The 13,539-nt window shown below is 41.0% G+C and overlaps 2 protein-coding genes across 2 annotated transcripts; one reads left to right on the top strand and one right to left on the bottom strand.

Annotated features, from left to right (window-relative positions):
- The first annotated feature begins 2,268 nt into the window (after positions 1–2,268).
- On the top strand, positions 2,269–8,670 carry otud3 (OTU deubiquitinase 3). The gene is made up of 8 exons (XM_080496053.1): positions 2,269–2,379; positions 3,693–3,989; positions 5,454–5,602; positions 6,802–6,914; positions 7,006–7,128; positions 7,263–7,395; positions 7,685–7,872; positions 7,981–8,670. The coding sequence occupies exons 2-8, from the start codon at positions 3,784–3,786 to the stop codon at positions 8,143–8,145; spliced, it is 1,077 nt and encodes a 358-aa protein (XP_080352179.1). The 5' UTR covers positions 2,269–2,379; positions 3,693–3,783; the 3' UTR covers positions 8,146–8,670.
- A 1,712-nt stretch (positions 8,671–10,382) lies between these two features.
- Positions 10,383–12,860, bottom strand: bcas2 (BCAS2 pre-mRNA processing factor). Its single transcript, XM_080496054.1, has 7 exons — positions 12,736–12,860; positions 11,773–11,865; positions 11,616–11,686; positions 11,215–11,376; positions 11,083–11,133; positions 10,917–10,997; positions 10,383–10,827 (listed from the first exon to the last, which is right to left on the bottom strand). The coding sequence occupies exons 1-7, from the start codon at positions 12,826–12,828 to the stop codon at positions 10,701–10,703; spliced, it is 678 nt and encodes a 225-aa protein (XP_080352180.1). The 5' UTR covers positions 12,829–12,860; the 3' UTR covers positions 10,383–10,700.
- Between the last annotated feature and the right edge of the window lie 679 nt (positions 12,861–13,539).

The raw sequence follows: 13,539 nt of genomic DNA, 5'->3' as shown, positions 1-13,539 counted from the left end.
ATGGAATGACTCTGGTTTGCTATTGAATATGCAGTAAACCATATGTTCAGAGGATGTACATGTTGAGGAGCGTAGCAGAATCATTTCGTACTAATAGCCTGGTCTTGTACCAAGTTTGCTAGAATGGGCAGTCCAGGCCAAAACAGTAGTTCTTGGAAATCTGCACGACTCGCAGATTATTTAATTTAAGCCCATAAATCCCCCGCCAGGCTCAAAGGGAGCCACAAACATTGTTCTGAAGATCTTAGAGGGCTTTTTAGATCTTGGCATGCTGACAGCAAACTCTTTGATAGCAACAACAAGAGCAGAACCCAAAGGGTGAAAAGTTTAAATAAAAAAAAAAAAAAAAAAGCTTGTAACTTTCTGTTCTGACAAGATTCAGGTTATTTCTACATAATCTGGTACCTATGGATATCTTTGAGTGTTATAATTGTCACTATAACATGAAGATTATCTTTTTAAACATCACAGTTTTTTAGAAATAGTCATAGCTTTCCAATCATTTGTTTCAATTATTTAAGAATGCATTTGATATTATACATTTCATATCATGAAAATCGCCATGGTTTGGTTCCCATTCGGAGTTTACATACTTCCCTATCACCCCGAGTGGGTTTTCTGTAGTTTCCATCCACATTTCAAAGACATAAATATAAAGTTATTTTTCTGTATCTACAGTAATTGTATGTTTAAATTATAGTGTCTCTAATTTTGTGTTTCTTTGGGTTTATCTGTGTTTACTCTGTGACTTACTGTGTCCAGGGTGTAACCATACCTTTGTCCCATCTGGGGTGCATTTACTATCGCTCAAGGCTGAGTTCAGGTGGCATCTATATAAACAATCATGTATCATGTCAAAAAGCCCTTAAACAACAATGGTGCGTTTATCTATTAACGGAGCATCTCGTCATAAATATAGCATAGTGAAATCAGCTGAAATTGCCTGTGACATACTGTAATGCTGGTGCACAATTGCTCCCTGACATCGAGTGAAAGGTGATACTCAAAGCATAGTGATTTCATGTTGGCTGAGACACACATAGTGTTGTCTCACTGACTTTAGGGAACATTGCATTAACTTATGTTAAATTCTTAGACACTTATTAGTCGTTGCGAGCCCAAACTCTACCTTAAAGATGTGCTTTCACTTTAAAATTCAATGATTAATGGCACCATGTGGAGAAGTCAGGTTGCCATTACATGTCTGTATAAACATTTGGGTCCTCACAATACTGTTAAAATCAGGCCCACACACAGACACAAACATACATTATTCACATCTAGAGTAGATACAGTGTAGAGATTATATATTATCCTACAGTTGCACTGACTGCTCCCCTCCTCCTCTCAGGTGACTAACAAGGATTGTTACACGTGCATAAATGCATGGATAGCCTTCAGGCCACTGCATCTGTTCCCACAGTGCTATCATATGGCAAGGTCTATAATAAACTATACACCAACCCATTTTGATGGATGTATGTTGTGTTCTGTTTTTTTGTGCATCATGTGTATTGTATTTTCGGGTTCAGGAAATACATTTGCATTATTGCTTTTCTTTCTTTGTGATACAACACGGCTTTGAGACTTTTTTGTGTCTCAGTATCAAACAATGTTATTTTCTCTTTCTCTTTAAGATCTATCTATCTCTCTTTATATCTATCTATTTATCTCTCTTTCCATCTATCTATCTATCTATCTATCTATCTATCCATCTATCTATCTATCTATCTATCTATCTATCTATCTATCTATCTATCTATCTATCTATCTATCTATCTATCTATATACATACTCAAAGAAATGAACATATAATGCATATATCTCGTTGTGAATGTCTGAAAAGAAGGAAACATTTTTAATCCTACTTCTCCACTATTCAATAATCACATTTTATAATCATCCTGCTTCCTGAGTTTTATGTCAAATAGAATAAAGATCTTTGTTCCAGTATTTTTGTGCAGACTAACCATTGCACCAGTGTGCCATAATGCAGCTGATACTTGCCAGCATAATGCCTCCATTGTATTAGTTTGGATTGCTGGCACTTTGCTGTATGAATAAAGGTTGTAACTTTCAGCTATTATTTTTTTAATTGAAATTAGAGATATTTTAAAATATTACATACTTATTTCGACACGCCTAGCAAATATTTCCAATTCTCACCACCCTGTTGTATCCCAAACCGAGATTTGTATAAAAATTACTGTAATTTAGAGCCCCATTTTAAATCGCATTTCGAATTTTTACCACGTCGGCTTCCGTACCCTATGCGTACCTGTAAATACGTAAGCGGAACTCCACTTGTAAACAAAACGGCCAAACTCTGCTTGAGTGAGCCCAAATATAAAGAAACGGAACACACAAGCCATAAAAAGAGTAAGTATCAGCACGTTACCGACGTTATGTTGTCCAGTGTGTCACTGTGTGGCGGCATCTGCATCGTGAAGAAAGGGTTTATTATGTAACAACGCTGAAGAGTGAGCTAGCGAGTTAGCCGCCGAGCGAACATGACGCCGATCGTACCTGTCTAAATTAGTCAACATTTCTCTTTACAACCACCGATCTGTGCATATTCACTCATTAGTTTCTTTTTTAATCATCTACATTTCTTTGGAGAGCTGTCAAGTGTATTTTTGTTCCAGCAATAGTGTTTCTCCACAATAGTAAGTAAGTCAGCGCCACATATATTTGTATTATTCTTCAGAATCGTCATCAGTTGCTCACTACTTCATTCACTATATGGTATGAGTGACTCCACGTGGATGAAAAGACGCCACTACTACCTCTTTCGGTTTTTAAGTAGTTTAAGGAATTATGCGTCCAACGCATTACTTTTCACAATGAGTCGATTTTCCACCCAGTTTTCACAGTTATGGTGCAGTATGTGTGAGAAACACGCTGCAGCTTGGGTACCTATATTAGTGTTGACTGTCTGACGTCTTTATTAACTTCGCAAGGATCACAAGCATTTACCCAGCGCGGAAAATATTCTTCAGATCATCCCAATGTCACATGAATGCAGAATTAAACGTTTTCAGTGTTAAACGTTGTGATGCTGATTGTATTGTTCGACATCCTTGCTTCTTCAACACTGCCTTGTCAGACTCAGATCACAGGCCGGTGAAGCCAGGGAACACACTGAGCAGGTCACCAGTCCATCACTGGGCATTCACAAGACACAAATACTTCCCAATCACAGTCTGGGAGGAATTTAGAGTCGTCAAGTGACCTCCAAGGATATACGCATAGGGAATTTGTGGGATATTATGAAAGTATCTGTACTCATTCATAAAATGATGTTATTACACAACTTTTAATGCATTTAACTTATTTGATTTGGTCAATATTACCCTCAGGAGCAATGGTGATTATTTAACTTGATGTGAGTAAATGTTTATCTATCTCTTTTTAAATTGTCGCTTTTCCACAGGAATTAAATTGGCAAGAAATGATCCTCTTTATTTGAATTATGATGATTATCGCTGGGCACCCTTGAGGTTCTTATCACAGTAACAGTTTCTTTCAAATAAACCAGATGGCAAACTGTATTGTAATGTTTTGGAAATTCAGGATTTCCAGAGACTGGTTGATATAATAAATGTGAGTTAAACACAAATAATTGTTTGGCTGTTAAATGTCTTCTCTTATTTCTGGAACCTCCTTCTCTCTTCCTGTGTCTTTTTAACAAGGGTGCAGATGAGTGGCGGCGTTTGATGAGGTGCCAGCTCGTTGCCAGAAGAAGACATACTTTGGTGTTCCACGCCGGCAGAAGCAGCCAAAATGTCTCGAAAACAGACACCGAAACCTGTACGAAGCAATAAAAAGAGTGAACTGGAACGCAAGAGAGATGAGCGCGCAGCACGGCGGGCCATCGTGAAAGACCGCAAGAACCGCCCCCAGGATGGCGACGAAGGCGCCGAGTTTGTCAGTTTCTCCAATCAGCTGCAGGCTCTGGGACTCAAGCTGAGGGAAGTCCCCGGAGACGGGTAAGAGACACACAACTGCACTCATTATTCTCTCTGCATTACATTAATAATCTAATTAGATTAAATACAGTTCTCTTTTTGTCTATCATAGATTCTAATTGCTGGCCAGCAGAGGTCATAGAGATATTTAAATTTCACGTTTATTTTCTAATGCAGGTTTATTTCTATGATAATGATTTCATAATGCTTCATAGAATAAGTTTTAAATGTTCATCGTGGATGTAATGTGTCATACCCTCATCATCATCTTTCATACCTTCGTGTTAAAGTGACGATTTGGTCGTATGGAGTCATCCGAAGTAATAGACTGTGTATCATGTTCTACTTGTCAAATATTCCATCTTCTGTACTGCTTTCTATTGGTCAGGGTCACGGGAACTACGCATTGTTATGTTCAAATGTGTTGACGAGTTTTACGACTGATATATTTCGAGCCAATGAATCTGCTTCTTTTGTTCCTCCTTTTGGACTCACACTTTACTAATTCCTTTAATACACACTGCAGTCACTTCACTCGGAGCTCATTTTCTAACAGATTATTGATGTTAACAACACATTATTCTATTGTGAATGTTCCCTTTTTTATATTTTATATTCATAAAAAAAACCATGATGATGCTGTAAAATGTTTGAAAAACTAGTTCTCTGCACATACACTCACATAAACACACCTTCAACTAATTTAGATCAGGTTCCACATGCAGCACAATTTCATCTTGAGCGGGTCAGACCAGAAAAAATTTCAATTTGTTATTGAAATGTCAATAAAATGTCTCCTATAGCCATTCCATTATGCTTGTTTTTACAAACACACCCTGGCAGCATGGCTTTCAGGCTAATGACGGTTTGAAATTTTCCATGGCATCACCGCCGATATCTTAGCTCGGGTCTCACTTAAGACATTTGTTGACGAATAAACATTTTACGTTAACGTTTTCTTAAGATTTGCTTAGTGGCTTGGAGTCTTTAGCAGGCATTTTGTCCATTGCATGCATTGTCTCCATATCATAATCTTTATATTAAAGAAATACACAAAATCTTAGTGGGAATACATTAAAAGGTGACGTTTCCCAACAAGTTTGGTCCAAATTAATTAACTGACCAACAAATGTGAACCCTGCCTTCAAAGAAATATAGCCTTTGTGGGATAATTGAATATATGTGCCACTAAACACCATCTGATGAGAGTAACGGACTGATTCATCGTGTGCCAACTTTCAAATGAATGAAGCGAGAAAAAGATCATCATTAAGCAATTCGCTCTCATGGGCATTTAAAGAAAGTGGCGAGGAGAAAAATCCAATGCATGTTGTCATCGTGTGGCTTTCCTCATCTGATCACGTCGTTTAAACCCAACCTTCTGCAGCTCGTTGTGCTTTCCGGTGTCTGGTGGGAGCATTTGGAATGTCATTCAGCCGGACGGCGAGGGTGTGCCACATGACTCGGTGTGTCTGCCTCCTGCAGGAACTGTCTGTTCAGAGCGCTGGGCGATCAGTTGGAGGGCCACTCCCGGGGACACCTGAGGCTCCGCCAGGAGACCGTTCAGTACATGATGTCCCACCGGCAGGACTTTGAACCGTTCGTGGAGGACGACGTGCCTTTTGCACAGCACCGTAAGAAAAGAAAAAAAAAAAACTACTTGGTAACTCAGTAACCTTGAACTAAAACCAGAAGTAATGCATTGAAAGACATTGATTAAACAGTCCGGAGGAATGGACGAAGGCAGGGACACTGGTGTCCCCAGTCCATCACTGTGTAAACACAGAGAGACAGACACACACTCCGAATTTAGAGTCACCAATTAACATTAAAATACTGTGGAGAAGACATGCAAACTTCTCAGAGAAAATGCAATGACCGTAATCAGAGCCACTCTTCACCAAGACCTGTTGCTGTGGCTGTGCAGTAGCTTTGTGGGGACCCCTGGTGGTCACTGCTCATAGCTCAGGAATGGAACGGTATCATGGCCACTGAAGAAACAAATACATATAGAAAGTCCTCATGCACTTTGAGAAAAAAGTTGAAAATCAATGTTGAGATTTTTTTTTTCATTTTTTCATCATGCACTTTGACAGAAAGTACAAATAGCCAACGCATGTGGCCGCTTCTACAAGATGCATCGCGGGCAATTTAATGAACTGGTGAAACGATGCTTCAGAAGAGGCAGTTATCATCAGTATGCCACGCTCCACACTGACTTCTTCGGAAGTACAAACGCCTGGGCGCCGATCCCTGCATCGAAATCCTGTGTAAAATCAGAAGCAGTAAGCAGCCCCGTATACTCATTTAATGTAATTATTTTGGCCTCCACGGGCAAATGATGAGGGATAGACTGAAGGAGACAGACATTTCCAGTTTGCATTAAAAAAAACAAATTCAACAGTGTTTTCGACTTTTGACAAAGTGCATGAGGACTTTTTTATTTTATTTTTTTTATTTTACTTAAGAATTGTTTTTTTTTTCTTGAGTAGCCCTTATACTCTTCCATACAGGCCCGATCACAGCCCAGGATCAAATGTTTTCCAACTGCCACCATTTCGTCCTCAACCTTTTCATGTTTCGCCACAAACGCATCAACTAAATGAAACTAACAATTACTTTTTAAAAATTTTTTAATGCAAGTTGGGAGCGTGATTGAGTCAAATTCATTGGGAATTATGTCATGCAGCCCAATCAGCCACATCAAATTCTCAAACACATTTAACCCAGAGGAAGATTAGTTTACTCATGTGAGGCCAACTTGGCATTGGCATCAAAAACATTTTGAGTTTGTTAAAAAGTATTGGTGACAGCTTTTGCTTCTTTCACCTAGTGTCCAACCTCTCTCAGCCCGGAACGTTCGCCGGCAACGACGCTATCGTGGCCTTCGCTCGCAGTCAGCAGGTGAAGGTGGTCATCCACCAGCTGAACACGCCGCTGTGGGAGGTGGGCACGGCGGCAGACGCCTTCCAAATCTCGTTCCACAGTGTTGTGGGCCCGTGTTGCGTGTTTATATCTCGTGCGTTTTGCTGTGCAGATCAATGGGGCAGAGAAGCAAGCGTGCAGAGAGCTGCACATCGCCTACCGCTACGGAGACCACTATGACAGCGTCCGACGGATCGGCGACAATTCTGAGAGTCCCGCTCAGCTCCGCATAGAGGTGTGTAATATGCGGCGTGTGCCACGCGCTTTTTTGATCTTACAGTTTTGTCACGTTTCCATTTCCAACCTTAACTTTCACATTCTGTCGATTTTGAAAAAAAAACAAAAAAAACAAATCCTCACTGTTCCCAGAGTCTCCACAATTCGCATGGCCTGCAGCGTGAGTTCGGGGACGGTCAGGGAGACCGACAGAAGAACTCTTCCCCCACAGCGTCAGAGGAGGACAACGTGATCCTGAGCTCCATCAAGAACCGAGGAATCCAGGGTCAGGAGTGACACTTTGCTCATTAGCTGCTGGAACAATTAGACTTTCTGGAGTCAACTCAATTACAGACGCTGTCGTCATCCTGCTCTCTGGATTGTCTCTCCTGCTAGATTCTCTATTTCTATTCCGAGTTGTTATCAAGCCCTGAATGCATTTTTTGTATTTTTTTTAAATTTTAAATAAGATTAAAAGATTCAATGAAGTATGTGGCACCTGAGCTGCGATTGTGACGCGGCTGAACGACACAGTTCTCGACGTTGAAAGACTTATTCTGTTTGTCCTGCTTCAGGCGATGAGGAGAACCTCCTCCAGCTCAGTGCGGCAACAATTAATGCCGAATGGCTTGTTGGCTCCGTGCTCGGGAAGCCCTGCCAGGGTCAGTGTGCCTCAGGATCCTGCTCAGCCTGCAGAGCTGAAGCCGCAGACTGCAGTGAGCACAAGAGGCCGACAGAGAGCAGCAATCTACAGAAACTTAAGGTGAAGTTAATGATCAGAATTTTCTGCTAAGGCCGGATAAAATATAAACTCATGAGAAAGCATCCTTTTATGCATGTTTTTTTTTTTTTCCCCCCTCCATCTCTCCAGGTATCCAACAAGCAGAGGAAAGAGCAGCAGCGGCAAGAGAAGAAGAAACGCCAGGAGGAGAGGCATCGGCAGAAATTCCTCCAGAGCAAAGGAAACCAGGACCAGAACCAGAACCTGCCAGAGGCCGTCACTTTAGTACCAGCCCTCAACACTCTCAGCATATAGACTGAAGCATGGCCAAAAAAAAATGAAATCCCTCCTGCTATCCTTGCTACCAGCGGCTGATGCTGCCCGCGGCGTTTTGCACTTAGTCAGATCTGAAGCAGTCACGGCGGATACGTTGTCCTCAAGAGAATCCTCTAGTTTCTTTGCAAACAGTATGACAGTGCCTGCAAACTCGTGTGAGTGAGACGAGTGAAAGTTGTGAAAACAACAACAAACAAAAAAAAAAATCACGAGACGGGAGTGACTATCAGTATTTCTGTTTGGGTTTTCATTTCGTGCAATTCATGGTTGGTGTCCATGTACGTAGAAACTTTGCAGACCCCCCCCCTTTTTATGCCGGATATCAGGCTTTCAATGACAACGATGCAGATGGTCTTGTGCAGCCAGGCTTTTTGATTGAGTTCATTCAGAACTTTTTGTTTGATTTCTCGGAGGAAGTTACGTACGAGTGGCAGAGAAATGATTGTTACGCACACTGTGTAAGGAATGTGGCAATAAATACCAATAAATGAGCATTTACTGAAATTGTGTGTACAGATTTTAGATTTTTTTTTTCCCATCTGGTGTGAAATCTTCATGGTTATAGGCTTTTTTTTAAAATCAACAATGTGTGGGAAAGTTTATAAATGAGTATGAATTTGTCATAAAATGATTTGCATTTAATTTGAAAGTAGTCAAAACAATGTGCTCGCATTTTCACATGTTTTCTGAGCCAGTAAATATTTGTAGAGCTGCTGCAAAACAAAGTCAGTCATTTTCTTGGGATATCTGCCGTAAGTGGCTCTCAGTGGTCTTGTCACCAGAATTTCCCTTGAAAAGTTGTACTTTCACCCTTCAAGGTTGTATTTGACGCTTTCGCACATTCAACCTGTTACAGACGTTGGATTCAACAAATTTTTTTTTTTTACCCTAAACTGCTCTACTCAAGCTGTGGAGCATCATTTTTGCAATAAAGCAGCCTTTGTGAAATCATCCTGTGTTTACAGGGAAAGTTGATGATGGGAAAGCCAATATGGTGGTTAAACATTATGTATGGAGGATCAAATGCATCATTTTTTATTGTCAAGTTCCAGCTGCTCTGTGTTCACTCTTTCAGCTCGCAGTGAGAACACCTGTTTGGAATTTGCATGTTCTCCCTGCGTCTTCATGCATTTTCTTTTGAGTCCTCCAGTTTCCTCCCACAGTCAGTGTGTGTGTGTGTGTGTGTCTTTGTTTGCTCTGTGACGGACTGGTGGAGGGTGTATAGTGCAGCTGCGTTTTCACGTTTTCCATCCTCAGACACGAAATTGTCCAACGTCCCCGTCACCTATGGGTTTTTGTTTTTTTTTCCTTTCACCTCATGGGAAATGAGGACTCTGGATTGACGCCCATGTTTTTCCAGAAAATACCTCAGACCTTGATTTTCTCCATTTTTGGACAATTTCATCAACGTGTAGACTGGTAAGTAAGTCTTCAGAATAAGTTTGGCACTCCTGAGTTTGTGTTCCCATCAGCCTCTTGTGTGTTTTCTTTCGCAGGTAGCCAACGTTGCCATCTGGCTGGTTGAAGGCAGGGAACACCAAGGACAGGTCCATTCTTTGAGTAGGACAAAATGGCAATCGCATAAGAAAGCATGCACAAGAAGTTCATAATTAACTCTGATGAATGATGCAATGAAAATGTGTAACTGAGTGGTTTGATCTGCATGTGAGAAGAGAAATGTCACTTACCACTCTAAAGAAGGATCCACAAAAAATGAGTTACTTAATTGTTGCCTCATTTGAGTGTTTTGAATTTTTGGTGAAGTTCAACAAGGATTAAATGATTCACAGGATTTTGGTTTTCAATCTTGATTCAGATTAACTGAAACTTTTTGTTTGTGCTGCATTGCCAGCAAACAAGAACTCAAGTTCTTTTCATGACCCTGTTTACTCGAAAGCCGATTTTTTCATTTTTCCGTTTGACAGGAACGTTAAACATATAACCTGTGCAGTAAAACCAGCCTGACATAACACTGGATGATGTGTAAAAATGACAGAAAATGTATTTTTCTCCTGGACAGGATGTAGCGCATCACTTGAAATTTGAATAAATACATTTGTGTATTTTTTTTTTTATTGTTATTGTTCTGGGCCTATTAAGACCAAATTATGCCAAAGAGTGAGATCAATTTGAGCTTTAAAATAAAATACGAATCCTTGTCTCAATGTCAATATGTTACATCAGAGATGACAAACACAAAAAATAGGAAATCTGGACCGTAGAAAAGTTCATTTTATTAAAATGTATAAAATTAACTGAAGTCAAGCAGGGCTAACGAATGTCAGTCTATCATTTCCAGACTTGACGTGGCTATTTACACTCTCCAGGTCATTCCCTGCCTTCCGGCATAAATTACATACTAAAGCAGGACTGCACAACATTTGCCAAGTCTGGTGAAATGTGTTGTTGAGTTTACAGAGTGGTACAGATGAAGCTCGTCCACAGATGTAACGTCCCCTCTTTCACAAAGCCTCCCAGTCGGGTGAGCGGTGAGAAGAAGATGGAGCCAATGTGTCCGGGATAATGTGTGACACTCAGAAGTCCTGTCGGATGTTCTCCTTGTTCTCATCTCCCTGCTGCTGTCGGAGCTGAGTGACTTCGTTCTCCAGGTGGACGATGGCCCGCTCGATCTCATAGTTCTTACTGACCAGAGACACCCAGCTGCAGGAGAAACAAAGCCAAGCGTGAGCTTCCGACGGGAATTCAACCTGATCGATTCCTGTGAGAAGTGATGATTCAAACCGACATACTTGGACTCCAGCTCTCGCAGTTTGGCTCCTCCTGCCAGCTGGTCGTTCTTACGCTGCCAGTTCAGATCCTGAATCTGCTTCCTGTGGACCAAGAATTCAGTTACAAATATAGAACCCAGATTCAGTGTTTCTTTGAGCAAGTTAAACATGTTCGTTGATCAATCACCTGAATTTGTGAAGTTCCTTTTGAGCGATCTCGATCATGAAGGCCAAGTGACTGAGAAGGGAAGCGAGGACGGTGCATTAGAAGCTTTCAGTCTAACCCCAGTGAGAGTGAGAACGGGCTGCTGGTACATACTCATTGTAGACTTTCCATGCATTGGTTCCATACTGCGACATGACCTCCAGGTTTTCTATGCGGATTGCCTGATGCTCCAGCTGGGCCATGGAATTGTTCACGCACTCCTGCCATGCTGTAATGTCGTTTTTCTGTCCCGATGACGGTGCTGGAAGCTCATACCTGCAACAGAGAAAGCAATTATCACATCATGACGCGCTTAAATAACTGTTTTAAAATCTTTTTTTTCTTCTGCTAAACTCTGAAGATTTAATTTAATCAATCTGAACAAGTGGTATATAAGCGTCCGTGTTTAACATCTAAAGCCCCTGGGGCTACACTCGCTCCATCTTCCTGGAAAACCCTGACAAACTACTGCAGTTCATCTCTCAGCAACCAAACTACCATCAGTGAGGATTTACCTCTTCATGCTCAGGAGGTCCATAGGCTGTCGAGCTGCCAGCCGCTCAAATTCGTTCCTCATAATCTCTGTCTAAAGGGCAGAAAGAACTGCTGTTATATCCGTTCAACCAGAATGCAAACACGGCGGGTTTTCAGAGCTCTGGTGGAGTTTATCACCTCAAAAGTAGAAAAGTCTGGTGTGGGCAGGTAGCTGAGGTAGTTCTTGGTAGGTCGGTACCTCCTGGTCTCCTCTTCAACCAATGCTGCAGCCTGTAGGGAATTTAAAAAAAAAGGATGAATATGTTTTCCCTGTAGCTTTAACTTTCACTCACACGTTTGATAATAGAGGTGAACGTGCAGAAAAGACTAAGTGAGATCTGATCAAAAACTGAATGGGTTTCTCACTGGTAAATTAAAAAAAATACCACACAGCCCATGAATACTTCAGAGGAACTTATGCAGCTTTTAGGAATATACTGAAGGAGACCGAGCCAAGTCATTAACCTTTTATGAATATGTGTTCTTTGCTGTCAGATGAAGCTATGAACTCACTAATCCTGCAGCAATCTCACAGGGGCACCTTCCCCTTAGTGACATTTAATCTGGAAGTTTGTGAGAACAAAATAAAACTTCATTAGTGAACGTAATCGAATCATCCACCTTTGGACTAAAAACCTCCCAATTTCAGCAATGTGAAATCATATCCAATAGATGCCTGAACTAGCTGTTTCTCATGTACTTTGTTCTGGAGATATATCTCTTGTTTCTGGATCTGCTGTGCACGAAAAGGACAAGACAGTTTTTTTTCCTGTTATGTCCCATAGAATAGGAGTGAAGCAAGAAAATCCGTGTAAACATGGAGAAAGTCTCAGGCTGAATAACACCAATTAGATGTTTCGCTTTCCACTAAGAACTCTGAGCTTTGTTGCCTGGTGGTTGCATAGTTGAGAATGCCTGCATAATTGTAAAACACCATAGCTGAAATGCGAGCCAAAGTACGACGGATACAGCCTTTATTAACACAGTGGAATGTGAATATTCACACGGGTAACAATGAATTACAGTGTTAAGTTTTAAAACCACTGCACGCGTCATGTAGCATGCTAAGCTAACACGTTTCGGATGTGTGGATAACCTCACCGCTTCTCGGACTCCTGCCGCATCGTAGCCTTGGTCAAAATACGGCAAAGCATCCACAAACACCTCACCGGCTACCGAAGCCGTTCCAGCCATTGTTAACCAGTAAATATGATTGATTGATGATATATTTCCCTCCTCGAGTGAGGAATCTGCATACAGAAGACTTTCCGGAAGTTGGTGGGTTGTTTATTGTTTTGGCGCCATCTGGTGGAGCGGCGTGTAAACTGAGACCTCGTCGATTCTTGAGTCCATACATGTTTACATTCCTATTCTTTTAGTAACGTTTGGATGATTATCAAATTCCTGGCTGTTAAACGAAATTGTAGCTGATTGTGGGGAAAAAATACAAAGTGAAGGAGGGCATAAGTTAAAAGATGAGCTACATTTTATGGCAAGTTGCATCCGCACAACCCAAAGAACATGTTGAAAATGTACTGTACATGTTCAGTGTGGATGCACAAAAAACAGTGTTTGTGTGTGTGTGTGTGTGTGTGTGTGTGTGTGTGTGTGTGTGTGTGTGTGTGTGTGTGTGTGTGTGTGTGTGTGAGAGAGAGAGAGAGAGAGAGAGAGAGAGAGAGAGAGAGAGAGAGAGAGAGAGAGAGGAGAGCGAGAGAGACATAGCTTTCAATTGAAACTGTTCATTAAGGCCTGTCATGTATAAGTGACAGTTTTAGATCTATTCTGGTACTTATTGTCATACATTATAATGACAAATTAATTTATAATTAATTGATAGATGAAATAACAAGATAAGTGCTTGATATTATATATTTGTTCACATGAGCAAGTATCCAGAGTTAAGAG

Source organism: Blennius ocellaris, assembly GCF_963422515.1.
Source record: "Blennius ocellaris genome assembly, chromosome: 5".
Classification (NCBI taxonomy): Eukaryota; Metazoa; Chordata; class Actinopteri; order Blenniiformes; family Blenniidae; genus Blennius; species Blennius ocellaris.
The sequence above is the reverse complement of the archived record's forward strand: the minus strand, read 5'-3'. Positions and strand labels throughout refer to the sequence as shown.

Bases quoted from the DNA above. Each gene is read 5' to 3' on its own strand.
- bcas2 (XM_080496054.1), bottom strand. From the start codon at position 12,828: ATGGCTGGAACGGCTTCGGTAGCCGGTGAGGTGTTTGTGGATGCTTTG. The intron at 11,687-11,772 runs GTGATAAACTCC...TCTGCCCTTTAG, and splicing joins CAGACTTTTCTACTTTTGAG to ACAGAGATTATGAGGAACGA. The intron at 10,828-10,916 runs GTATGTCGGTTT...TTTCTCCTGCAG, and splicing joins CTGCGAGAGCTGGAGTCCAA to CTGGGTGTCTCTGGTCAGTA.
- otud3 (XM_080496053.1), top strand. From the start codon at position 3,784: ATGTCTCGAAAACAGACACCGAAACCTGTACGAAGCAATAAAAAGAGT. The intron at 5,603-6,801 runs GTAAGAAAAGAA...TCTTTCACCTAG, and splicing joins CGTGCCTTTTGCACAGCACC to TGTCCAACCTCTCTCAGCCC. The intron at 7,129-7,262 runs GTGTGTAATATG...CACTGTTCCCAG, and splicing joins CCGCTCAGCTCCGCATAGAG to AGTCTCCACAATTCGCATGG.